Genomic DNA, 27,971 nt, shown 5'->3' with positions numbered 1-27,971 from the left:
ACATATATAAATATAAATATATAAATTAATTAATTATTCACGACCTTGAATTATTTATCTTTTATATTTTGCCTGTGTCTGGTTTCTAATTGATTTCTAGACATGAGTTTTTGAATTTTTTTATTTAACAAAATTTATTTAATTTTAATTTTAAATTTTTAAAATTTATATAATTTTAAAAAAGTTCAAATCTGTAGATCCAATGGGCCGGATCTTGGAACATCATATATTGCCCGGGCAGCACATGCGTTAGGCATAAGCAAGCCTAAAGCCTCTCTGTTGCTCAAGCTTAGACACAAATTTCAGAATCATGACAGACACCCTCTCCGATCTCCAAAAGTACGGAGTGCCGTTTTACGGATCCGGCTGGGTTCCTTACAACCACGTCAGATCCAAGGTCAACTCACAAGAAAAACATGAAGATGATGAAGAGGATAATAAGGAAGACGAAGATCCAACTCAATCCGAAGAGGAAGAGATTAGTACCTCCCTAAACTACGTCGTTCTGGCTGGCGGTGGTGGTGAAGGCCGTAGCGGCATCCCCAATGCAATCGTCGTCTCCCACGTCGATTTCGCCTCTAATTCTCTCTCTGATCAACCTGTAAGTAGATTTCAAGAATTTCAATTTCAAATTATTTTAATTTTATATATCTTATGTTGACAATCCTAAAAGTATGAAATCTAGATCTTTTAGATCAGGAATTTTGAATTAAGGAAATGTCCTCAAATTCTGATTGTAATTGCTGTATATAAGCAACTGCTTCTTTTTTTTTTTTTTAATTTTGTACATGGAATATTCTATTGTAATTTATTGTTTTTTTCCAATGTGTTTTTGTTTCAGGTGGTTAAGCTTGGAACTGGTTCTGATTTGCCTTATCGAATGACTGTTCATCCGCGTGGAGATGGCGTTATCTGTGCAATGCAACAGAGTTGCAGGTTTTTTTTTTTTTCCTTTTATTCTTTTCTGACTCTTTTTTTTATTAATAATGTGCTTTAGAATCTAAATACATTTTAGACTGACATAATTAATGACTCAAAGCATCTACATTAACATAATTTAGCACAGGCAACTTAATTTGATTGGGGAAATGTGAACTTGGATAATCCTTGGAGGATTTCGAAGTGTCCTGCTATAGTTTTCTAATTGGATTGATAGACACAAGAATTTCCTTTGTGTGTTTGACAGATGATTCTCTCTATTGACAAGAGATGCTAATCTTTCTTTATGCTGCTTTTAATCATCTCAAAGCTGTTGCTGCTACAAGTTTTTTTTTTTTGAAAATGTGGAGATTGGAAGAAGAGAATAAAAATTGTCTTGTTCTAATCAACAGAATAAAATGGCTGATACAGTTTTATCCATAGAATGTGCCAAAAAAAAAAAGGAAGAGTTTCAAATGAGTTTCTTGATCATACTTTCAACCATTCTATTTATACAAAGAACGTCAACTCCTTAACTCACTCTATGAATTTCTAAGGTTATTATATTTAAAACTCTGGTGGTTGGTTATTGGTACCTAGTACTGTAGAGAAACCTTGACTCTTTGACATGTATTTATCCACTGTGAAATGCGTGGCACTTCTGCAAGGGAATGGTGTTGCTTGTTCATTAGGAGGACTGGAGGCAGATTGCAACTAATAACTCAGAAAAACGAGCTAAATTAACTAGAAATTTTTTACATGAGCTAGTGGGAGTGCATCGCTTGATGGAGGTGCATGGTTTGAAGAGAAATGCAGATGAGGGCTCTGCCAAATGTTCATTCTTGAGATTAGTGTTGCTTACCTTGTGGGCCAATTAAGATTATTATTGTTGTTTGCATCCATTTTTTATTTATTAGGTAAGGCATACTCGCATAACTTTACATTCTTTTCTCTGCTGGTAACAACCTCTTTACAGGCAGCAAAGTTGGCTTCACCAGGTATGATAAGCCACTACCTGATAACTAACAAGTAAATGGAAATAACAATAACAAGCCTAATTGTCCCACAATGTAACCAATACTAATCTCAAGGGTAAACATTCACTGAAACCCTCATCTCCATGTGTGCAATCCATACACTCTAGTCAGCTCATATAACATGTTTGTTTTATATGGCTACTTAGAAGCCAACTGTGTGAGTTTTTCCAGATACATGCAGCTGGAACTATAGCATATTTCTACGGTGTTGATAATTAGAATTAACTGGGTTTTTCTTTCAGAGCCATGGAGAGCTTCAATGTTTCATCTGGGAACTGATTTTAGACTTACATTAATCTCCTATCTCTTTTAATTGTATTGTATATTGAAGGTGGAGGGAACTGAAACTAGCCAGTGTGGTCTGGTCTATATTGACTCAGACCCTATATGGGCATGCATTAGAATATGACCTGCCTCAGAGGTGGTATTATTGCTCTGGCTTTATTGTGTACTCTAGAAACTGAAACGAAAGAGTAATAGCATAGTAGCGAACCATATTATTAAGGTGTACCTCAAGTTATGTTAACGTATAATCAAAGAGTTTATGCAGCTGTTAGATTCAAAATTCAAATTTCAAAGATTTAACTACATGCGCACCAAGGATCATGCTTTGACGATCAGATAGGAATATCTTGTGTGACTTGTGTTGCAAAACCTTGGTTCTGATCTTGTTTCATCTGCTCCTTTTTGATTGACTCGCGTCAAATATACATCAATATTAATATTATGTTGCACGGTTAGTTGTCATTGGTAGTAGTTCAAGGAATATCACATATCATTATTTTTCTTCTTCAGGTTGTTTGAGTGGGAGGAACCCGAGGACAATGAAGTCCACAAACTGGGTGTGAAGGGGTCAGAGAAAGTTCTGACCCAGTTAGAAGATGTTGGACAACAATTAGCACTGACATTTAACAGTGAGGGTTCTGTACTGGCCGCTGGTGGTGAGGTAGTGTATCCCTTTCATTTTTCTATTTGTTGGAATAAGTCTATTGCATGATTCATCACTCACCTGAGGCGGTAAAACTGTGGTTCTTGCTATATGTTGAAATTATCTGAAAATGATAATCAAGTCCAGCTGTTCTTTTTCCTGTAAAATTAAAGAGCATATGCTGGTTGTATTGTCACATGATGGATTGCTTTATACAGTGAGGTTGTCTTGAGGGCTAGACTTGGATTTCGAAGACATATTATGATGGAATATCAACAGAATTTTATCTTGACATAGAGAGGGAGGAAAAAAGAAACGAAAAAAACAAAGCTATTAAAAGGCACCTAAATGTATAACAATTTTATGATCTTTATTCTGTACCCTTTAGTACTGTAGATTATACTTGTCTCTTTTTTTGGTGCCACGGTGGAATTAATAGGTGCTGCATGGGGGTTTTCATACTTCAGAGTTGGCCATTATTGAAAGGCAGATAATAGCAAGTTATAGGATCTTCCTTTGGAGTCTACTTTTGAATTGAGCAAACTTTCCACTTGTGTAATGTTCACTTGCTAAATTTCATCATTTTGTGCCTAATGCATTATACCTTTTATTTTTTTTTAATTTCAGCAACAATAAGCATATGATGCTCTGATTTTGGTGCAGTACAGGATGGCAGTTTAAGGGTTTTCAAGTGGCCTAGCATGGAAATAATTCTCAATGAAGCCCAAGCTCATTCATCCGTTAAGAGCTTGGATTTTAGGTTTGTGCCAGTGGGATTAACAAAAATATATATTCCTGAACTCCCAACCTTGTTTTCCGTGCTTGTACTTTCAAGGAAGGGGAAGGGAGGGGAGGTGTCAAAGTGGAGGAAACTTCATCTCCCTAGTAATCTTTTTTTGCTGACATCTTTACTGTTTGTATTGCAGCTGTGATGGAAAATTTCTCGTCTCATTGGGAAGTAGCCTTTGTAGGATTTGGGATGTGACATCATCAAAAGTTATAGCTTCTCTGGCAAAGGGTAATGTGAGTGAGTGAATCAAAGTCTTTTAACAGGTGAAACTTTTTTGTAGTTATTACAACTGTTGCTGCTGTTCGACTGGCTTTTCGAGCTATATACCATTAAGGAGATTTTCCAGATTATTAGCGTTATAATGTGAATTCTTCTCTCTCTGATATTATAAAAAAAAAAAAAGTGTTAATATTCAGATATCCAAAATAATTTGAATTAGCCAATCTTTTGCAACATCTCTGGCAGACATGAAATAATAAGGGAATTGTTGAGCTTTTCTTGTGATTTGAATTGATCATTCTTCTACGTATTAGGTTTCAACTGATTTATTTGGTTTTTGTGCACTCTAGGATGAGGTTTTTGCCTTCTGCAGATTTTCTCAAATTGTTGATAAGAATCCAGTTCTGTATATTGCTGCAGTCACAGGTAAATATTTAGCATTGGACTCTGCACTTTTCTGTATGGTAAAAGAAAACCCAGCCTTTAGTTCTTAAATTTACCCTCATAACTTGATTTTGACAGACCATGGTGGAAGTATTTTAACATGGAACACAACCACATGGAAGAGAATGCATGCTAATCGAGTAGTCCGGGAACCTATCTCTGCATTCAATGTCTCAGCTGATGGGAAGTTCCTTGCAGTGTAAGAATCATTACTTTGCTGGCTTTAATTCGTTACCTTCACTTGGAAATACTTAAAACTTAAGTACTAGATTAAAGACCTATTGTGAGCTTTCCTCCTAAAACCTCTGGTGCTGACTGTATCAAATGACTATCTGAATTCTCAATAAAGTTAGGCTACAATAAATTTCATTCCTTCTGAGACCCCCCTGATGCTGACTGTTTTAGATGATTATCCTGCCTGTTTCCCCCTTCCAATTTTTATAGTTTATTGTAGATTGTTTTATGGCCTCTTGGCTTATTAGATGGAGTTTCAACTTCTGAAATTTGCTTAGATCCCTTTGGTCAATAAATAGATCTATTGCAGTCTTGAAACTCCACAAGCCTTTGCACTTGAAGAAGCGTAATCTTTTTTTACCTGGTGTACGTGCAGTGGAACAATTGGAGGAGACCTTTTTATCATAAATTCCTCTAATATGGGGGTGCAAATGATGGTAAAAAAAGCTCACCTTGGTTTGGTTACAGCATTGACATTTTCCCCTGATTCAAGGTTGTACAACAATATATCTGCATTATATCTTATTCTCTGCAAAATGTTTATGCTGCAGTACTCCTTGTAAGAATAAGTATGATATTGAGGAATGCAATTTTGAACACAGGGCTTTGATCTCTGCATCACTGGACTCAAGTGCTAGGGTGACACTAATCAAGGACAAGACTAAAAGTGGTATGTGCCTTTTCCAGATTTTCTGGTTTTGTTAACTGAAAAGATGCATATGCACCCAATTGGATTGAAATGGCTGCCTCACTGCAGCCTCATGCCAACATGAGCTAAAGACTGTTTTGCCCTCTTTGGGCACCTATCTTTGACAAATCCGTATCATGAGCATCCTTGAATATAAGTTAACTCAAGGTGATAAGCTACAACCATCAAACTGAAATGGTGGTGGCTTCCCTGCAATTTTGTGCTGATTAGTCTCCCAGTTTGAAACATTATTAGAGACCCATGGATGATAGAGTTCATGACCAAGAAATGAAATACTAATTCAAGCTTTTGACATAATCACGATGGTAAGTCAACTGTTGCCTTAAGTAATGTCCTGACCTAACCACCGAAGCATTTGGTTCAGGGGTAAGTAAATGCTTCAGGGGTAATCACACTTACGTCCCCTGCTTGTCAGGTTTGGCTTTCAAGCTGCATCATGGACGCTTGGTGGGGCTGAACCTACTTCTCTCCTCCGGGTGGCCAGAAGGGCTGTGCCACTGACATGGGTGAGGGGGGCAATGCTCCCTAGTGGGCATATGAAAGAACCTATCTGCACACCCATTTTTTCAACCAAAATAAAAAGGAAAAATGGTCTCTGACCTAGCTTGGAATGTCATACATGTGCCTGGTATTTTTAATTTTTATCAAGTTATCCTTTTGTTTAGATGAATAAATCTTGATAGATTCAGGATTGAACCTTGTATGGTTGTACGTAGCAGGAAAACAACCTTAAATGATACATGTAAATAACAATCTAAGTATACACCTCTACATGACTGAAGAACCAAAAGAGACGCTGGTATAATAAGGTTTCTCCCCCTCCAGAGATGCCAGAGAATTCCAACTCCAAGCATGGCTTTACCACGATGACTTAGCTGATTTTGTTGACTTATGGTCTAGACTTAGGAGATTATTTGGTACATAAAAGCCCTTAACTTTTTCTTTTCCTCTAATTTTACAGGTGGAATGAGCTGGTTGATCATATTCATGGTACTACTTGCAATTGCTGTGTATTTCATGAAGGAGAAAGGAATCATACCATAATGCAGGCTGCTAAAATTGCAATCGAGAATGTGCCCATAGTTAAGTTTGTGTTGTTTTAAACTTTAGAAATTACTGGAGCAACTTAAATAGATTCGTATCACAGTTTCACTCCTTTACATTGGATACTTAATTCCTGTCTAATGAGTTGATATGATAGTCACTTGAAAATTTGCATTTCTAGGCATTTTGTACAGACCAAAATTGTGGACCATTTCACAATCGCATAAACAAACGTCAGAAATGGATAAGGAAATTAATAACAGCTCGCAAACGAGGAAAGCAAACTTGCAATAATTTCAAGAAAAAGGTGCACTAATTGAAATTTCAAGTGAAAACAAATGTGGGAGAGGAAGAGAGAGCATCCACTGTGCTCCATAATATTGTGATTTCCTTGAAATGTATGTATTTATAAAATGAAAATGGAGGAAGCGAAACAATAATAGACTTTGCATTGTAAAGTCTTGTGAAAAACCTGTAATTTGCTGTCCTATGAGTTAATTGCTAGACAGACATTTGACTACTTCTATAAGAAATTTTGGTTAGTTTCCAGCACTTAACTGAGGCAAAAAGGAGAAGAAAATCTGCAGGAAGCCATGTCTTGGCAAGGGCAATTCAAGTTACTGAAAAAGCTCAAAAGCCACGTCATTGGCGCCTTCTTTGGTAAAGGGAATAACCAACAAGCGCAGACATTAAAAACGTCCACAGCACCTGCCAGAAAACAAGAACATAAGTAGAAAGTGAATGATTTCACATACTGCTGATCATGAACGAACTAAGGAGCCAATTGAAACGGTAGCTCCATCTGCTTATCTAAAAACTCTATTCTAAAAGTAAATCCAAAATTTCACCGTCAAAAAAATTTGCCCAATTTTCCAAAAGAAACAAGAAATCAAGCCAGGGAAAGGTAGAAGGAAACAGTGGGGAAAGTACCGTATTTATGGTCTGCCACCGTTCAAGCCTTCTAATCCTGGACTGCATGTCTTCTATCATGCTTTCCATTGGAGAAGCCTCCCGACTCTGCGAGGATTCTGACGGTGTACCGCCACCCTGTTTTTAAGACACCAAAACATTATTAAATATTAAAAAAAATAGTGATCTAAACTTTGATTACATCCAGTTCTATTGCATAAAAATTAAAAACTTCATTATCATAACATGTGGACTCTAAATTACCAAGAGTATGCAAATAACTTGGCATGTCTATAATCTGATTTTTAAATTATCTCCTTCCAATTCTATTTAATAGAAAGGTGAACCTTTGTTAGGAATTTCGATGCAGACTCTAAACCACAGAAAAAAAATGCAGATTACAAACACTAATTGCCATGATTATAATCTGATTTTCATCCATCACAAACATTATATGAAAAAGCTTACATTAAAGGCTACCAGTTATATCAATATGTTCAAAGGTTGATTGCTTAATTTTATTAAACAGTGAACACCTGGGACTGTATATACTCCACAAGTTCCTGCAGCCTCGCAGCTTGATGAGTGTGAATTCCACTGTAACTTCTTTCCCCCAGCGGTAATCTTTCCAAAATTATTTGGAGATAACTCTACAAGATGAATATAAGTCTCATCAATTTTAATTAACAGACAAAAGTGGCAACAAAACTGAATATCTCAAAGAATCAGAGCCAAACCTTGGTTGTGTATGACCCATCCAGTTTCAATGCCGAACCAGCTGCCGCCACAGCCTCTTTATTGACACCTTTGATCTGTAGGTAAGGACTAGAGGCATCTTGTAGACGATCAACCTCAATGAGAATCTAAAAGACAAAATTAACATCATTTTATTAGTCAACTAGAAGATTGACAATGCATCAATTACTTAAAAGTGTGCAGAAAGTCGAGTGCACATGCTTATTAAACATTCAGTCTAAGATAAACCCCAGACCTCTAAACACCCCCACCCCCTCGAGTATATGTTTGGATTATTGACTCAAGTTCAAGAATAGTCTTTATCTAAAATGACAGTTCAAGAACAGTGTGGTTTCAATCAATGGTATTAGGTACAGGTATAGAAAATTGAATAATAGTTTGGCCACTAAATCCTACACACTTTCCAAGTTAACCAATAAAATCTACTCACAAGAAAGACATACTCAGAAGAAAGAGCTAGGAAAGATAGCCTGTCCAGAAAACCTATTCTCCAGACATTAACCCTTAGGGAAATAGTTCCTTAGCAACCTTGAAAACGGTCTTGCTAAGACGAGATATGCCGAATCTGAGCTGAGAGATGCTAGGTCTAGTCTAAGCGCTTGCCCCTCTAGAGATGAATGTGAAACCTTTTCTTTCGATTCACTTGCAGTACCTAGCCTTTGAAATCAATTACCATATGTCGTAATGTCAATCCCAGTCTTTGGTTTAGAAACAAATATCAAATCAAATTATTGCCAAACATATAGTATGTAACAAGTAGCAATATTAGCACAATACAATACAAAACCAGTATTACAGGACCAAAACTAATATTACCTTGCCATCTTGGTAGATGAGTGCAGATGCTTCAATATAGGCTACAGCTTGGTACCTGACACCAAAGGAAAGGAATATAAAACTCCAATCAATTGAACATGAATTTATCAGTGAGCAACGAGTGAATGGAAAAAAACCTGAAAATAGCAGACTATGGCTGATATACTAATTTTCAAATGTGTAGGCTCTCAAAAATCAAGACTACCATCTAAGCCAAGACAGCTGACATGCATGTTTGAGCCCCATCACCAAAAAATGCAAAGTCAAATAAAAAGATCCCTCAACTTGCATATTTTATGTGCTTTTTCATAAGTTACCACTCCTAAAACTACACATCCAACCAGATGTTTATGAAACTCATATGGAAGGGTATCAACTTATCTTTGTCTCCCTTAAATATTCAAAGTTATGTTCAACTGTGCCCCTTAATCCCTCTCATTTTTTTTCAAGGGACTGAAAAAATGAAAAAGAAAAAAAATTGTGAGGCTTTTGGATTCATCCTGGGAAATTGCAGCTCAAACCTAATTCTAGTTGACAACATGAGGCTTTAGCATCACAGTAGGAACCATTTTGAATTCAATACCTATCATAAAATGACATTCCATAATAGCAAAATTCTAGTGAACTTCACATTAAATATGTGACTTACCCAAGAATAAGAAGGCCAGACACTGTACTAATGCTAATGTCAAAATCCACTTTTGGTTGAATGATGAAATTCCCTTCCCTTATTGGCTAACAGAGGAGTTGAGAAGAAATCAAAATATCAGATATTTGCTACAGTTTCAGAAAAAGCAACTGTATTTGCACGGACTAAAAGATATTTTACATAAATTTCACTACTAACCTCTCGTATCAGTAGTGCAAATCTGCCCTCACATATTCTGACACGTATGCAGTCACTTTCTGCTAACTGCCCATTTGCAGGAGTTCCAGGAAGCCTTAAATATATATCAATGAAATTCTGAACAGAACTACATGACTTTGCAGAGTCAAGGATTTTTAAAATATCTTGATAGGCCACCTGATACCAAGAATAAATAGGAATGGTTTGTAAGTTACAAGACTCGGCACATAAGGCTTTAGAGTAGAAACTTTATAATTCGCACTTGTTTATTACTCTTCAGAACAAATAGTGAACTCTCAGGAGAAAGAACAGGATCAAAGTCGTTTCTAATTTTGAGCTGCAATAACATAAAAAAAGCATCACAACACAAAGTTAGCCTTGTGAAAAGAGTTACTGCTGAGTAGCTGTCAGAATAACTCACAGAATCATACCTTTACATGCATATACGTACACACAACATATGTCTCGTGCATAGGTTAAATACATACACACAGTAAAATAGTTATCAACAAGTATGCTGATACTTCAAAGCACATCTCTGTATTAAAAGTTTGAGATATTCAAAGACTACTGACATGTGCGTGAACAAGATGCGGTTCGATATGCTGCTGGAATATTGGAAACACTGTCATCATGATCTCATTTTGGGACATAAAACACCCCACTCTACTTTTGTCTCTTTGAACTCGAGAAATCAGGTGTGAATGAACACCTCCAACCTGGCTTTGCAGAAAACAATCAACTTAATAACCTATCTTTTCTCAAACAAAACAAGATAATACAAACATGATATCAGAAAATTCAGGCCCCAAAGATGGATTAGAGAAGTCATCTTACAACGGCAATCCACAAATCAAGGGATTTCCGGATTTCAGGATGCAAAGCATAAACCCCCTCAAAAATGATCTGGTCAGTAGAAACAAATTAAATTGTAAAATTGAACAAGTATTTAACCCAAAATGAACTAGAACAACTTTGCAAGGATTCAATTGCAAAAATATCATGTAATATTTATGATTAAAAAAATTACTTCTTAAAAACAACTATGAGGCCGCTTCATTCTAGAAAGAACGAATAGTTCACCTTAATAATCTCTCGTTCATTTTCTAAACCTTTGGTCATTATTTTACCTTGTTATATTTCAATAAAGAAAAATATAATAAATAACTTTAAAAAAGCAAGCTTTGACAACAGTGAAATGAAAATGAAACAGACCACACCACAATCTTCAGACACTTCAAGTTCTTTGAACCCACTACGAGAACCAGTCTCCAAGTCAAATACGGGTATTTTTGTCCTTCGACCATTCTTTATGTCGCCAATGTTCTACAGAAGACAAGAATAGAAATAGCAAGGCATTATTGATGGGAGTAAAGCTTTCCAATCAAAATCAAACATAAATCACAAGTTATGAAAAATATTTACAATATGCATTTCTTTTATTAATGCATAACATATAGAACCAATATCAAAATACCTTTATGCTATTCTTGATTAATGAGTTCATTTCTTATATTTTATTTTCATCTTCACTAATTTTAAAATGAAAATAAAAATACTAAGGCTCTGTTTGGTTTAAGCAAATATTTTTTATTTTTATTTTTTATTTTTATTTTGTAGAAAACAGTTTTTGTTTTCTATCTTTTGTTTTCTAAAAAATGTATTTGGTGAACAAAAATAAAAATTATTTTCTAAAAATACAAAATAAGAAAAAAATAAGAAATTATGAAAATAATTATTATTAATGGCATCAAATTATAAATATATAATATATACTTATTAATTAATAATTTCTAAAAGTATTCAAACATGAGGCCAACTTCTTAACCTACAAAAATATAAGCAAAAAAGTAATAAGCATTTCTTGTTTTCATAATTGAAAACATCAATTTTTATTTCCATATTTGAGCCCATTTTCATTTTTTTGTTTATTAAAACTTGTTTTAATTTTCCATTATCAAACACGTTTTAAGCATTTTGTTTTCAAAAAATTCAAAACAAACATAAAGTTTTCACAAATGTTAGAAACAATAAATTATTGCTTCGAATGATTTTGTAAACAAGGTTTCCAATTCCATTGATACTCATGAGAACAATGATTTTAATATAACATTACTTATATAATAATAGCACATTTTTAAATTTATAAACAGTTACTATTACAATATTATAAATAAACATATAGTAGAAATAAAATATAGATGACATAAATATAATAAATGAATATTCTAAATAGACATATAGAGAATAATATAAAATTATATAATTCTATAAACATAACTAATTATTTTAACATATTTAATTTAATTTAAAATATCAAATAAGAACAAGTTAATATTGAAATTGATATCTTATACAAAATATATAGCATATACATTTATATTTTTATGTGTTTTACAAATTCTAATATCTGCAATCTACTATGGTAGATAAGTAATATAACTGAAGTATTATTCAAAATATATGCTTAATTACATTATAATTTTATTATTATTAAAATTTACTATTCTTTTCCATATGGTAAAAATATATATTTACAACTATTATTTTCGATATATTATACACATTACCTAAAAGTATTGAAAAAAGTAATATTGTAAAATATCTTTCATATTTTAAAAAAAAAAGAATATATATATATAAACATGATTAAACAAAGATTTTTTATGTCCTATATCTAAAATTAAGCAACACATTGCTTACCAATAAAAACAGACAATTAGTGTTACCAAATCACCCTTAAGCTTCATAAAATGTTTTTTTTTCAAAATTAACTAAATTATTTCTTATCTTAGCCATCATATTTCTCAAGTGGAAAGGCTCAACAAAGTCCGTAAAGAATGCAATAAAATTTTAGAAAAATCATGAGTCAGTTAAAAACTTAAAATCATTCAAGAAGCATGTGAAGGAACAATAACTAAATAATTAAAAATGAAAACATGGAATTTGTAGCATTCAAAAAATTTGGTCACTGTGCTATGAAAATGAAGTGAGGCCAGAAGGGGAATCAAGTTATCACATAATCATAACCCTTACAAACCTCTAGTTAGAGCTTAGTTGTCAAGGTGCATGGTTTACCACTAGTATGTTTCAACTGAAGCTAAATGCCACAAGCAGCCCCAAATCTTACGGCAAAGGTTAATATAAGAAAAAACTTAATAAAATATAAACAAATATTGAAGCGTACCTTTGAAAGCAAAGGAAAATCAAGAGAGTTAAAGTCATCGTATTTGAAATCCCTGACTTGCTCTGCCTTAAAATAGCTTTCAAGGGAAACTACTTCACAACCAACAATATTTGCCATTTTATGTGCCAAACTAGTCTTTCCAGATCCACTAGGACCACCTGCAAAAGCAGGAACAACATCAACAGCATATGAGTTTTGCAAAAAGAAGGAAAAAATAGTACCAAATTCAGAAAAAAATTATAAAAAAATAAATAAACTTTCTTCTTTTATAGTAAAGAACTTAAGAGTCATTGATGTAGTTTATAATCCACCAGGTAAACTAAGAAAGAGGATGAAGCATGGTTTAGAAGCTTAAAACTCTGACTATCACATTTGACTAAGCCACACAAATACAGAAATAGGAAAAGAAACATTATACTTCAAAAGTGCTCTCTTAATAGAGTTATGCTCTATTGAATTAAGATTCACAACATGTGATAGAGGCAAGTAAAGTTCTAAATCATGGTAAAAGCATATTAATATTGCTTTCATTTTTTATTTAAAGCTAAGAACTATCAAAGAATTTATTGTGATGCAGTAATCCAAAGAGAGAACCAAACTGTTGGATCAACAAGTACTCCGCACACATTCACAAGTCAAGGCTAGCCAGACTTTAAATTTATGAAAAAGAACTATCCTTGTTAGGACTAGTTTCAAGCACTCAAACATTATCAACAAACTTGAACAAAAGTTCACATCACCATACGGTTAAAACTAGATAGACATAGCAAAGAAATGAAAGACCAAGAGAGAAAGAGAAAGAGAAGTATATTTTTGAATATTACCAATTCCAACTACAACCGGAACACCTTTATTCTCCAACAAAGCCTAAAAAAGATAGGCATCAGCTTAGGACATGATTGCTATTCTGATAAACTATTTACCATCACAAGCCTTTTCATTATGAGAGCTCTGCCTTCATTACCTGTATTCCTTGAACAGCTAGAAGCAAGCCTCGATCCAAGTCATATGAATCAGGCATTGGGGCAAGTTTCATTGTATCCCTGAAAGCAGAAGAATCTGTAGCTGCTTCATGAGAAAGTCTACGTATGAAGCTAATTACAACCCTTCCATGGTATAGTTGAGGAAAAGAAATACCTGACAAGTTATTGAACTGTCCAAGTAGAGGAGACATACCTATAACTGAATCTCCATGTGAAGGATCTGATGACACAAAACGCCACACTGGTAATACAGGTTCCATTTTAGATTTCGTCGGAGATCGAGTCCAAGGCTGGGATAAATCCTCAAGCCGGGTAACAAGGTTTGGAGTGGTACGGATAGGCTTTGGTGCCGCAATAATTTTTTCTTGATTACGAGACCCAGGTGTAGTAGAAACAAGTGGGGGAGTATTGAGGCGTGGTACACCTTAAGTGGAATTAACTTCAGCAAAAAAGAAAAACAACAATAGTTGCATTGACAAAAAGACAGATGGAGATCATGTCTAGTGAAGAACCTTTTCTTTCAAGAATCATTTCCAGATATGACCTAGTGAGCCATGGTCCAGTGATACCCATCCTCAAAGCTTCTGTTCCAACAGTCTATGCAACATTATAACAACCAACATGAACATAAATTTTTCATCAACTGTTTTTCCATAGAATGGTGAAAACAAGAGTTTAAATTTATTCACTAGCCCAAACTCTTACCACAAAGAACCAACACGACAGGGAGGTTGCAAATTTGCAAGAAGATAACAAGGTTATATATTTGATTTTAATAACATATAACATGCTTGCAATAAAACAAAGGAGAAATCTTGAATGTATTGGAACTGAAGCTAAACAAAAAAATTGACATCAAACAAACAGAGTTGAAGAACATGGATACAGACATAAAGCAAAGAATGATAACCCTGAGAATAAATAACACATTAGAAATAGCGTACATTAGTGAAGTGATAAATTAGTAGCAAAGACCAATGCAAAATTTTAATTCCAACAAAACAAGAAACACATTAAGTACATTATAGATGGATTCACTGATCATATTTTGGCATTTGAAAATGTGTTCAACATCTTTGATTTGAGAGATGCAATAACAAAATAATGAACCCAAGGTCATCTCGTGCAAGGACAGGGATATAAAAAAGCACCCCAGCTTAGCAGGAATCTTCTAAACTCTCAAACAAACAAGTTGAAATGTTGTTTCACATTTAATCAGGAATTGTTATTTAAAAAAAAAAAAAAAAAACCAGAATCCCCAGTTCAACCAATCTATATTCCACAATATGCATAATCCTAAGAAGAATTCATTTAAACTTGCAAGCAAAAACTTCAGAAACCATATAAATTTCTGCCAGTTTTCTTAATGCCTTGTTTTCTTGCAAGAAATAGTGATATTAATCAAGGAGATTCAACAAATGAGAATAAATAAAATAAAATAAAAACTAAAGGACAAAAGCAATAACATCTAAAAAAGACAAGAAATGGTCACAACAGAAGAAAAAGATGAAATAAAGCATGTATGAGGCAGCCCAGGCACATGTTAATGCTAGTTCTCATTTTGTGTTTTCTGTAAGATACTTAAGCAGTTGCATCTGATCACTCTCACTCAACACAGAACGACAGCAAAGCAACAATATTTGACTGGTCACATCAGGCCCATATATATTCCTTTTTTTCACTATCTTACTTTTATCAAAGTCAGCTTTCAATGAAAGCCACCAGGTGATAACCTCACTCATTAAGCATGCCTAATGGATAAGAAAATGTTTCTTCACAATTATCTCCATTATTGTTTTTTTGCAAAACTTTTCTAAAAGCAAAGAACAATTTAACATGATCATATTCACACACGTGAGTGTTAGTCATAATCCATGAATAACCTACAGAAATGCATTGCAAAACAAGCAAGACATCTTATATTTGAGAGTGTGCCAATCACCGCAATATTTATTAATATTTTCTGATGATAAACCTGGGACTATTTCTATTCCTGAATTAGCATTAAAATTTGATGAAAATATAAGACACTAAAGAAAGTCTTTAGATTTTTCCTTTTGGAAGATAATTAAATTCATATTTTGAAGCAAAGAACAATTTAACATGAACATATTCACAAGTGAGTGTTAGTCATAATCCATGAATAATCAACAGATATGCAACGTACATCTAGCAATACATCTTATATTGAGTGTGTGCCACTAACTGCAATATATGCTAATATTTTCTAACGATAAACCCGGAACTAATTCTACTCCTGAATTAGCATAAAACTTTGATGAAGAAAATTAAATTCTTACTTTCCTATCCATGCCCCTTAGCACCAAGAATGTTTCTCCGAGAGTATCAATTGTTTCAAATGACATGGAAAGACTGCCAATACTAACAGATGTTGATGCCCTTTTATAACTGACTACAACATTGTAGCCCAACGCCAGTAGCCCACCTAGTGTCATCCGTCCAACCTGTTCAAGATTAGATATAAAAAGGGGTAAAGAAAAACAGATTAAGTTATTTGCAATATTAAGAAACAATTTACTGGGCATAATGAGCTAACTTTCAGATGGTTTGTGACATAAGTTTCCACCACGAAGAAGCCTGTTTCTTATCTACTGAATGAATGCAGGGGAACAATCCTAGAATACAGATTGAGCTAACTTTTGAGATGATTTGCTACATAAGTTTCCAACATCAAGAAGTATGTTATGCAATATTCCTAAAATGATGCAGAAAGAACGATAGATTGAGGACCAACAAAAGGTGTTGATCACCAGTAACCTAGCTTTTAATCATCATGTTACATGCAGCTATTGTGGCAGAGTACGGTATTACTCTACATAATTGCTCATTTACCAAAATAAATAATACAGCTAAAACAAGTCTGAATCTTTAATTTAATTGCTTTAAGATTTGCCGTTATACCACAATCATGCTGGATTTCCATCAACTTTAACTACATATGTGATATGACAAAAATGACCTGAGTTCATTGAAATAAATGCACAAATAAGTGGGATAAAGGGACAGGATAACCACAGTTCAACCAAAAGGCTGGTGCTTTGTTTTTCAAGAAGCCAATAAACACTTAAAATGCTACTTTCAACATGTTGAATTCTGGATAGTCTCAAGCATTTTACGTCCAAATGAGGTACTATCACATTATACAAATATGACTGGATTCCAACCTCATAATCTATTATTAAAAAAACACACAGAATTTAATTCCTAAAGCTGGTAATTAGTTGCATGACAACAAGGACAAAAAGCCTGACCTCAAATTCAGCTTTTGGTCTGATGATGAAATTTTTGTCCACAATTCTCTGGTCCCCAAGTGACAGATAATATCTAATACCAGATTGCCGCATCTTAATCCAATCATTTATCCGTGCTTCTTCACTAGCTGATGGGGGCCTAAGGTACATCTCAATGAAACTGAAAGCAAGATGAAGTTTTCAATTCAGTTCCAAAACACTAAAAGAAAAAAGCTCTGAGAGACAAACGTAACTAACACTCTGCTTATACATATTATGTAGTAATAGTCAGAAACACTCACTTATCATTTTTTGCTTCATTTTCTTTAAGGAAAAAGGAAGAATGTCCATCAGGTGACTGCCACAACAATATAATGTTCAAATGAGATTTTAAAAAGGTATAGCTGATTAATAATACAGAATTAATTAACTGCAAATTTTATGCATTAGAGACAAAGAATATCTAGAGGTTCGTAACAATACAAGGATGCTCGCTCAAGACAGCTCCAGATAACTAATTAATCAATATCCATTTTTTTTTGTGTGTGTGTTAGGCAGAAGGCAACCTATTTAGAGATTTCTGTGTTTTTTGTGTCCACTCTTCCCCATTTCTTCCTATGTGCACTTTAATAAAGCAAACCAATTACACTTTTTGTTTTGTGTCTTTGACATGCTTTAACATTATTTGATCAAAAAAGTTTGTCAAACCTATAACAATATCACAATGGCTAGAAAACCTTATTTATGCCTTATTGCCATATCCAACTCAATTTTTTATCAAGAAATTTTTGTCTGCTCTTATATTCACCCCTTAAGCTGCAATAGTTAATGTAAAAAGTACAAAACTTCACAAAGAGAAGGTATCCAGTAACATTAGGTTTAGACAAAATCAAACTGTTTGACCAAAAACATATGCTTTTAACCATACAATGACCTTTTTCTGGAACTTGGAAAGAGATTATAATTTAGAAACTAAAACATTAGGTTTAAATGATCTTTGAATGGGACATTATTCCAATTGGGAACTGTGGGCAAGGAAAAATATCATTAGGTAATTAGCAATTTTGGTTTAAACCAGTATGCCAGATTATTCACTCTAGTTCAAAGGCAATCAGTATGATATGACTTGACAAAAGATACCTGGTACTACAAATGTGACCCATTATTGAGTCCAAGTAACCATACCTAGATGAATCATCATTATCGTTGTTAGTGTATGTGTGTGTGTGTGTGTGTTAGAATATTATGGAAATATTCCATGGGAGACAGTTTAAGAGGGATTAATTGGGAGCATTAATGTGTAATTTGTAATTAATTCTCTTTTCTTAGTATTGTCTATATAATGAAAGGCTAATCCTAGGTAGCAAGTTGTTCTCTAAAGCCTTAATTTTAACAAGGTATCAGAGCTAGCAGCACAACCCTAGCCGCTGCCGCCCCCCTTTCTCTCTCTCTTTTCTCAAACCCTTCTGCAATGGCCCCTGTTTTCTCACCCAAGCTGTCGCTACTACAGACTTTGATCTTGCAGCCCTAAAGCTGCGTACTTAATGCCTTTCTTTCCTCTTCAACAGTCCCTCATTAGTTGAAAGGGGGCCACCCCCTAATTCTCAAAGGAAGCAAGAAGAAGGGGTTAAAACCTCTTCGTGAATGATAGATTAAGGGAACAAGTTTTTCTCAATCTAAAGCATGGCTGCAAAACTAAGGACGGAGTTCCTAGTTGTTGATTAGGGGTTGTGCTCCCCGATTGAAAGATTACCAGTTGTGCTATGGAGGAAGAAGGTTCTCTGGCCGTGGCCAAGGAAGAGGCAACTGCATCGAAGGTGATAACCTAGGAGATTATCACAAGCTCATGGTTGTCGAATGAGAAACTTGATGGATCCAACCACTTGCCATGAAGCAAGACCTGCCATGAAGCAAGACTGTGTTGGTGAGCTTGCGAGGTCTTGGAAAGGCTCGATTTTTGACAAGTGAACCGCTAGCAAAAGAAAGCTTGGAGTATGCAGCATGGGAGCAAGAGGGCAATCAAGTACTTGTATAATTGCTCAACTCGATAGAACAACGAGTCAAGGTGATGTTCAATCAATACCTCACAAGTAAAGAACTTTGGGATGCTTTAAAAATTGTTTATGCAATTTCTGAGAATTGGCAAAGGATCTCAGATGTTACCAAGGCATGGACTAGAATGGAGCAATCCAATAGGAGCCTAAAGGAATATTTTGCTATGTTCAAAGAGGAATACGATGAGTTTAATGAACTCATGCCATTGTCTACCGATCCAATGATCTAAAGACAAACTAGAAGCAACAAGAGGCTCTAGCTGTAGTGTATTTCTTAGCAGGATTGAGGAAGGAGTATGCCAATACTAGTACTCAAATGTTAGCAAGCAAAGATCCACTTTCTTTAATGGATGCTCATAAGTGCTTAAGCAGGGTCTCCCAGCATGATCCTCCACAAGAAGACAAGGCAGCATTTGTGGCCCCACAACGTGAAGGGCGAGCACCACTCAAAGGACGTAGTGGACAAGGTGGAGAACGTGGACCTAGTAGAAGAGACCCATGATCCTACTATCATTGTGTACAGCTAGAACACTTACGGAATGTTTGTCCACATCTTCAGGGCAATTCTAGCCCACCGGTGGCATATGTAACTGATGTTGTGCTTCAACCCTCGCAGCAAGATGAGAAGGGAGTTCAGTTCTCCCAGTATGAGTATGACAAACTTATTTAGATTCTTCAGAATCAGACTTCGATTTCCTCTCCTACAGCAACTTTATACAAGGTATATCTACTACATGCTTGGCAACCCCTCCAAGACTTGGGTGATTAATTCAAGAACTTCGGATCACATGACAGGTATTACAGGTACTCTTTATTCATATACTCCTATGACAAGGAAACAGTCTTTTTTGGTTACTGATGGAAACTCTTTAGATTGTGAGAAGCGGCAAGACTCAACCTATATCCATGTTACCTTTACATTCTATGCTGCATGTCTCTTCTTCTAACTTACTTTCAATTAGCCAGATTACAAGAAATTTGAATTTCAGTGTCTCCTTCTTTCCTACTTATTGTGTTTTTCAGGATCGAATGAAGTCTTTATGTGCTTGATGATATACAAAAGATACAATCGGACTAATGACAAACTCAAGAGAATTGTCATCAGCTTATGAGTCTCATTGTCGTTTTGGTCATCCATCCATGTCAACTTTATGAGCTATTTGTCCCCATTTATCGTCTTTTAATTTTTATTGTGAATCGTGCAAGTTTGCCAAACTGCACAGTGACTTATCGAACTCGATTTAATAAAAGAGAAAAGTTTCCTTTTGTTGTGACATTTATGACATTGTTTTGTGACAATAAGGCTACTATAAGTATTGCCAAAAATCCTTTTTATCAAGATAGGACCAAGCACATAGAGCTGGACCGACATTTCATAAAGGAAAAGATAGAAAATGGGTCGGTCAAACTAGCCTATATCCCTCCAAGTTCTCAAATTGCAAATATTCTGACTAAAGCTCTTCCTAGAAGCATCTTTGACAGATTGAAATCCAAGCTGGGTATGATTAACATTCATAACCCAGCTTGAAGGGGAGTGTAGAAATCTGATTCTCCTACATTAGTGCAACTTTGTTTCCTAATTTATTTTAGGAATATTTCTCATTTATTCTTCTGATTTAGTCAACAATTCTGATTGCCAAGTTTTTAGGGATTTGTTTCTATTTTATAATAGAATAATTCTCCATCCTTTTATTATTCTTGTTTTCTGTTTCATGTAAGTTGTTTCCTAATAAGGAACTTCATTGTTCCTATTTATTTTGATGTACTCCTTCATTCTAAAGATAATAAGAAGAACAAAAATGACAATTGTTCTTTAAGTTTTCTACAGGTATCGATGTTATTATCTAGACCTGGGTTGCTTTATTATTTGGATAAATGTTGCATTTCATGAATCAGTTCCCTTTCCTTCGGTACTACAATCTCATCCATTACCTATCATATTAGAAGAAAAAGATTTTCTCATCCATCAAATACAAAGTACACTGGTCAATGCCTCTCCTTTAAGGCATGCATAGATACTCGATTTGGTCATACATACACTAGAAGGTCCTGCGCAAATCCGCCTGCGAAAACTTCCGCTACCAAGATAATCTCTCCATTGATGGATCTACCTCGAGACACTATGGCTGAGGATGTACCGATTGCTCTACGAAAAGGTACGCAAACTTGTAAAAATTTTCCTTTACAAACGCCCTCGTACAAAGGACTTTCTACTCAACTTCAGACTTGTATTGCCATAATTAATACTATTACTGTCCCGCGTACTCATCGTGATGCTTTTGCAGATTCAAGATCACATAAGGCTATGGAGGATGAGATAATAGACCTAGAGGCCAACCATGTATAGGACTTGGTTTTCCTGCCAAAAGAGAAGCAAGCTATTGGGCACAAGTGGGTTTACACCACAAAGTTGAATCCTAATGGTTCATTGGTTAGATTGAAGGCAAGGCTAGTAGCAAAGGGATATGTGCAGGCATATGGAGTAGATTATTTTGATACCTTTTCACCAGTGGCAAAGATGACTTCTATTTGCCCATTTCTCAGTTTTGTTGGTACACATAAATGGGCATTACATAAGTCGGATACAAAGAATGCTTTCATACGTGGTGACTTGGTTGAGGAGGTATATAAGGAGCAACCACTGGGGTTTGTTACTTAGGACGAGTCTTGGAAAGTGTGCCATTTGCGTAGGTCTTTATATTACCTGAAGCAATCTCCACGTGCATAGTTCGGCAAATTTAGTGCAACTCTTGTGGCAGAGTGAGAAGGATCATTCAATATTTTATATGTGGCAAAGTTCTGGCCTTATATTGTTGCGAGTGTATATAGATGATATCATCACATTGACAGTGATAGTGCAAGGATTGACAGACTTAAGATGTATCTTAAGTCCTAGTTTGATACCAAAGATCTTGGTCAATTGAAATATTTTCTGGGTATTGAAGTGGCAAGGTGTAAAAAAGGAATCTTTGTATCTTAGAGGAAGTATGTGCTAGATATTTTGAGAGATGCAAGCTTGTTCCATGCCAAGCCAAATGACACACCGATGGATCCAGGTATTAAACTTTCTCCAGAAGATGGCACTTTACTTAATGATCCCACACCTTACAACAGACTAGTTGGAAAACTAAATTACCTAACCAGGACAAAACCTGATATATCTTTTCCAATGGGTACAGTTAGTCGATTCATGGCAGCTCCCAAAAGATACTCACTGGGGAACAACGATGCGCATCCTCTGATATTTGTTGAGAAATCCTAGAAAGGGGATACTCTACAGGGCAATTCATATCGCTTCCAATCCAGTATTTCATGAAAAAACCAAGCATATAGAAGTTGATTGTCATTTCATCAGGCAAAAGTTCCAAAGTGAAACAATATTATTGAAGCATATGCGCATGGGGGAACAACTAGCCGATATTCTTATGAAATCACTTCCAAAAGTTCGAGTTGACTATATATGTAACAAGCTGAGCATGATTGATATATATGCTCCAGTTTGAAGGCAAGTGTTAGCGTATGCATGCATGTGTGTGTGATTTGGAATATTATGGGAATATTCCATGGGAGACAGTTTAGGAGGGATTAATTGGGAGCCTTAATGTGTAATTTGTAATTAATTCTCTTTCCTTAGTCTTGTCTACATAATGAAAAGCTAATCCAAGGGACTAGCAAATTGTTCTCTAAAGCCTTAATTTTAACAATCCTCACCAAGTGAACACAAATATCTGTAAGAGAGAGAGAGAGAGAGAGAACAATTTTGGTATGCTTAAGATCAAATGACCAAAGAAGTCTACGCAAAATAATAGTAATATAATTCACAAAACCATATATTATCAAGATAATTTGATAGTGTTTATGACAATGGACCATATAATGAACATTCTTCGTTGACTACAAAAAGATACATGAGTTCTCTAAGCATTTTGTATGCATGACAATATGCCTAGAATTTTATGTAACAATAAGATAAGAAGAAATCACATGCCTCACTTCTGCATTTCAGCTTGTAGATTGCTTCTCTAAATGATGATACAAAGCTGTTGTTAATTCTAATCTGCATGATAAACCCAATTAATGAGGTATTGCCAGTTAAATTTCAATAAGTAAGAACATGAAAAACAAAAAAACCTGTGCATGATGAAGGTCTGGCTCAATGTGCTTTCTAAACAAAGGGAAAATGCTATCAATAAGGTAATCCAGTGAGCAAGAATCTCCTATATCATATTGAACTTTGGAAAGAAGACTAAAATGAACACCACCAACCTGGAACAGCACAAGTTATTCAGAAGCACTATGTCAATATCTAATGAAAAAACTGATAACAAGCCTTAATCAAATGTTACTCTTAGGGAAAACTATATTACCACTGCAACCCGGATATCAAGCAGAGAGCGCAATTTTGCATGCAGAGCATAAGTACCATCAACTATGACCTAAAAAATGTACAAGTAAATTAAGTCCAAAGCAGCCATAATTTAAAATGGAACCTATTTTATTCTTTCTTACCACACCGGACATAGCACTCTTTATAGCTTTGGAACCAACGCATTTCTTTTGTTGAAAATCAAACAATGGTATCATAGTATCTTTCCCTTTTGTCAAATCCTGTGTTCAACCAAAAACAAAGGGCAAAAGGATGTTTCATGTTACAATAACCCTAAGCACATTGAGATGCAGAAACAGATATTTTCACTGAAAATTTGTGTTTGCCAGCAACAAGCCATTTCATCATGTGCTCAGCACACGAACAATTATGTTGCCGATGTCGATACTAAAAAAGATACTTTTTAATATACAGAAGTTCTGAAAAAAAAAAGACAGAAAATTTATTTTCAGTTCATAAATGTTATTTAGGATTAAGAGACAAAAAATAAACTGCTTTACTGTTTCAGAACATAATTCGTTCAACCAATCAGTTATTTTCAATAAAACTTGTATGTTACTTTGAAACTTATAAAATTACCAGATGTATGTCATTTGATATAGTAAAATGAGGAAACATAAATCGTCTAAAACTAGGAAACATATAACCAACTCAAAATTACAGTTTTCAAATAGAATCCGCGATTAGGGTTATAAAAAGATAGTTTAGGAATAAAACAAACATTTATGTCTTTTGGTCTCCAAAAGTTTTTCCAAATCCTTAGTTTGATATATATATATATATATATATATATATATATATATATATCATAGATTATAGAAAACTTTCACATACTTATCCAACCATCCATTTTTGTTTCCTACCACATCTTAAAACACCAAAAGGATATTAAAGGACCTGTACAATTTCTGGAATGGTTTAACCTAATCAAATACATAAAGATTGATCCATTATAAAGAAATGAGAGGCAGACACAAACCTCAAGATTTTGGATTAATGCATCAAAATCCATTGCATCCAAATCATTCCCTTCATCAAATCCATCACGGTAGTTTTCCATTGGTATAACAGTGCAGCCAATAACAGATGCTACCTTCTCTGCTAAGCTTTTGGAAATGGGAACCACCAAATAAAACCAAAAATTTTATAAGAAAAATGAAGAAAGCATGCAGCACCATTTATCCAGATTCTAAAAAATTTTCTTTTGAAAAACAGATAGATAGATAGTCAATAGAAGAGAGAGAGACATCAGAATACAACAACAACAGAAAACAACACACTAAGCCTTATATCCCATACTCTAGGGTCAGCTGTATGAAAAACCAAATAAGAGAATCAGGTTAGGTTGTAGTTTGAATCTTCTTGCGCCACTCATTTCTATCAATAATCACCTTTTCATCTAATTCCTTAACCATCATACGCTGTTATTACTTGCATCCATACCATCATACGCTTTTATTACTTGCATCCATACCATCATACGCTTTTATTACTTGCATCCATATCTTTCGTGGTCTACCTCTAGATGTTTTGATCTCTCCTAGATCTAAAGACTCAATTCTCCTAACCAGTGCACAGCTAGGCTTACATTTCATATGTCCAAACCATCGCAAACGGCCCTCTCTCATCTTCTCTTCAAGTCAGACTACCTTTAATTTTTCTCGAATCTCTTCATTTCTGATTTTGTCTCTTCTAGTCTTACCACACATCCATCTAAGCATCCTCATCTCAACTAAGTTCATTTTCTTCTCATGTTGTTTCTTAATAGCCCAACACTCAGTTCCATATAGTAATGTGGCCTTACAGTTGTTTTATACAACTTCACTTTTAACTTTAAAAGCATATTGTGATCACAAAAAACACCCGATGCACTTTGCCATCTCGTCCATCCTACTTGAATCCTATATTTGACATCTACTTTTATTTCAGTATCACTCTGAATAATTGATCCCAAATATCATAACTGGCTACTCGTTGGTACTCCCTCACCATCCAATTTAATCACACTAGTACCCCCTTCCTTATAACTACTAAACTTGCATTCCATATATTTAGTTTTAGATCTACTTAATTTAAAACCTCAAGACTCCAATGTACTCCTCCATAATTCTAATTTTGTATTAAGGGCATTACAGGTTTCAGCAACTAAGACTATATCATCGGAAATTAACAAAAATCTCTAGACATCATAATACTAAACAAAAATCTAAATAGCATACATACCTTGTTTTTCCTGATCCACTGGGACCACCAATGCCAACTGTGACAAGACCCTCCTTTTTCTCTCTCAGTTCTTGTATGGATTTTACAAGCAAATAATAGCCATGATCAAATGACTGTATCATTTCAACCCAAAAAATCATCAGGCTAAATGTAAACTTTCAAAGAACATTATGCATAAACTCAAACAATCAACAGACTGTAACTTAAAAATTAACACAAGACCAGGCATTACAAGCTTCAAGACCCTATAGGATGAACTTGAAACAGAAAACTAGGAGGCAAAGCACCACAATATAAAGCATAAGCAACCAGTAACCAACTGCATATAGTGACCAAAATTCATTAAGCAAGTTATTCAAACCATATACGTATATATATGGTACCAACAATATGAATGAATTAAAAGAAAAAGAAGGAAGGTGACAGCCTGCAAACATGCAAAACAAATTTGAAGAAAGAATTAGGAAGAGAGAGAGTGATATAATTTGGATGAAACCAATTTTTGCTTAAGTCAATTATTCAACCCTAATTAGCACAACCTTTGTCCTTTGGATTATATTGATCCAAGTTCGTTTAGAGATTTCTATACTTATATCAAGAGTTGAACTCAAAGGAAACATTGGATGATATCATCTAGAATTCATAGTCAATTTTTAATAACAGAAACAAGCATCAATTTAATCAAGCAGTAACTTAAGCAAACATCAATGACATAAAGGCAGCATAAAAAACTGCAATACTAATCAGACATACCAACAGCTCGACATGAAATCAAGTAAAATGAGAAAACTGTGAACAATTACAAATTCAACACATATGTAAAACACAAAAACAGCTAAGAAAAAAACCATAACAACTGTTCATGAACAAAGCACCAAGAAACAATGATTCAATAACACAAGTAGCAAAAAACATCATTTGTTTCCAAATTTCTTGATTAACCAAGTTTCAATACTTGTTTTCTGAACCTAATAAACCATGATCACGACAATGCAATGAAAAAATGGTCAACTTACCAATCATGCAAACATAGCCCAATTCGTCTAAGAAACAAAAATGGGAAAAGAAAATTAAACAAACGACAACAGAAATTCCTCATAAACCAAATTTCATTAAAGAAATAAAAAGGACCCAATAGCCCAGAATCCAAATACTTAGAACAAACAAATTCCAAAAAAGGGGGGGGGCTTACCACATGGAGAGGGAGAGATTGGAGAATAGAAGAAGAAGAAGAAGAAGTGGAAGTTGAAGGTTGTTGGAAATAATCTCGTCCTCCGTCTTGGAATACTCTTTGTACTACTTCATCGTCCATTTTTTTTTTCTTTTCTCAAAAAGAACAAAAAAATTCAGGGTTTTTTCTTCACTCAACACGCGATTTTTCTTTGCTTCGCATGCGAGGAATCAATCATCAATCAAATCTTATTAAAGAAGAGAGAAAAAATAAATGATGATAACTTGAAAATTGAAAAAAATGAAGATTGCTCTCCTCTTTGCCCTTTTTTTTTTCCTTTTGACGTACGCTTTTCTTTGTTCGCCAATATTTCCTCCCGCTTGTTTCCTTTCTCCTTACTCTTTCTGCCTTTTGCTTATTTTATTATTTTTCCTCCGATATTTAGGAAGTTTTTATTAGTTTTTTTGTTAAAATATTAAAAAATTCCCTAAATTTCATTACATAAACCAATTTTTATTATATTTAAATATATTTTTATTTTTAATTTGTATTTAAATATATTTTTATTTTAAATAAAAATTAACTTATGTTAAAAACTTATTTATGTACAAATTAAAATATAAAAATTTATTTTTATACAAATTAAAATTTAAAATTTTATTTGAATACAAAATAAAAATTAATAATTTATTTTAATACTTTTAAAAAATATAATTTTATTTAAATAAAATAATAAATTTTAAATTTTTTTTATTATTTAACTTTTTATTGTATTATTGTTCTCATGAGTTTTTAAGCCTTTTCAATAGAATTAATGATTTTTATAAAATTTTAGAAAAGGAATAGAAATATTCAAATACCATTTTTTTTATGCTTTTGGGTGAAAATTATCATTTTCATTTTTGCTAGAAATATATGCTTTAATTTCTAATGATAAATTTAAATGTTCTTTTTTTTTACTATTTTTAAATACTTCAAGTTTATTTCTGAGATAAAAAATTTCAATTCAAATGTTCAATTCAAAAAGAAAATTAGGTGTAAGGCCGTTAATTTTATTCATATTC

At 34.2% G+C, this 27,971-nt stretch overlaps 2 protein-coding genes across 11 annotated transcripts; one reads left to right on the top strand and one right to left on the bottom strand.

Annotated features, from left to right (window-relative positions):
- Positions 1-238: 238 nt before the first annotated feature.
- On the top strand, positions 239-6,667 carry STL2P (SEC12P-like 2 protein). 5 transcript variants are annotated; one of them, XM_089753964.1, is made up of 11 exons: positions 245-601; positions 842-936; positions 2,751-2,901; positions 3,552-3,643; positions 3,810-3,906; positions 4,243-4,318; positions 4,415-4,535; positions 4,947-5,063; positions 5,173-5,240; positions 6,241-6,361; positions 6,505-6,667. In XM_089753964.1, exons 1-10 carry the CDS (start codon positions 311-313, stop codon positions 6,321-6,323), a joined length of 1,191 nt encoding a protein of 396 aa, XP_089610090.1. In that variant the 5' UTR covers positions 245-310; the 3' UTR covers positions 6,324-6,361; positions 6,505-6,667. The 5 variants fall into 5 exon arrangements, with proteins under 5 accessions (XP_089610094.1, XP_022776415.2, XP_022776416.2 ...); XM_022920679.2 differs by lacking the exon at positions 6,505-6,667 and having other exon boundaries at positions 246-601; positions 6,241-6,503; XM_089753968.1 differs by lacking the exons at positions 4,947-5,063; positions 5,173-5,240 and having other exon boundaries at positions 239-601.
- On the bottom strand, positions 6,665-27,320 carry LOC111318047 (P-loop containing nucleoside triphosphate hydrolases superfamily protein). 6 transcript variants are annotated; one of them, XR_016333398.1, is made up of 27 exons: positions 26,929-27,303; positions 25,737-25,849; positions 24,493-24,619; positions 23,636-23,734; positions 23,494-23,562; positions 23,258-23,392; positions 23,115-23,183; positions 17,375-17,430; positions 17,094-17,253; positions 16,122-16,286; positions 14,334-14,418; positions 14,015-14,245; positions 13,803-13,897; positions 13,663-13,705; positions 12,839-12,996; positions 10,867-10,977; positions 10,489-10,557; positions 10,227-10,370; positions 9,914-9,988; positions 9,652-9,828; positions 9,454-9,539; positions 8,805-8,859; positions 8,432-8,645; positions 7,970-8,095; positions 7,769-7,882; positions 7,254-7,370; positions 6,665-7,031 (listed from the first exon to the last, which is right to left on the bottom strand). XR_016333398.1 is itself a non-coding variant. In XM_022920670.2 (26 exons), exons 1-26 carry the CDS (start codon positions 27,046-27,048, stop codon positions 6,966-6,968), a joined length of 2,865 nt encoding a protein of 954 aa, XP_022776405.2. In that variant the 5' UTR covers positions 27,049-27,320; the 3' UTR covers positions 6,749-6,965. The 6 variants fall into 6 exon arrangements, 4 of the variants coding, with proteins under 4 accessions (XP_022776405.2, XP_022776406.2, XP_022776412.2 ...); XR_016333401.1 differs by having other exon boundaries at positions 6,749-7,031; positions 8,517-8,645; XM_022920670.2 differs by lacking the exon at positions 8,432-8,645 and having other exon boundaries at positions 6,749-7,031; positions 26,929-27,320.
- Positions 27,321-27,971: the final 651 nt, after the last annotated feature.

This window comes from Durio zibethinus, chromosome 2 (genome assembly GCF_047325235.1).
Source record: "Durio zibethinus cultivar Kanyao isolate XHJ-2024 chromosome 2, ASM4732523v1, whole genome shotgun sequence".
In the NCBI taxonomy this organism is placed as follows: domain Eukaryota; kingdom Viridiplantae; phylum Streptophyta; class Magnoliopsida; order Malvales; family Malvaceae; genus Durio; species Durio zibethinus.
The sequence above is the reverse complement of the archived record's forward strand: the minus strand, read 5'-3'. Positions and strand labels throughout refer to the sequence as shown.

Bases quoted from the DNA above. Each gene is read 5' to 3' on its own strand.
- STL2P (XM_089753964.1), top strand. From the start codon at position 311: ATGACAGACACCCTCTCCGATCTCCAAAAGTACGGAGTGCCGTTTTAC. The intron at 4,319-4,414 runs GTAAATATTTAG...TGATTTTGACAG, and splicing joins GTATATTGCTGCAGTCACAG to ACCATGGTGGAAGTATTTTA. The intron at 5,064-5,172 runs GTTGTACAACAA...TTTTGAACACAG, and splicing joins ACATTTTCCCCTGATTCAAG to GGCTTTGATCTCTGCATCAC.
- LOC111318047 (XM_022920670.2), bottom strand. From the start codon at position 27,048: ATGGACGATGAAGTAGTACAAAGAGTATTCCAAGACGGAGGACGAGAT. The intron at 17,431-23,114 runs GCATGTGATTTC...TTGTTGTGGCAG, and splicing joins AGCTGAAATGCAGAAGTGAG to TCACCTGATGGACATTCTTC. The intron at 10,978-12,838 runs GTACGCTTCAAT...TGTCTTCTGTAG, and splicing joins ATTTTCCTTTGCTTTCAAAG to AACATTGGCGACATAAAGAA.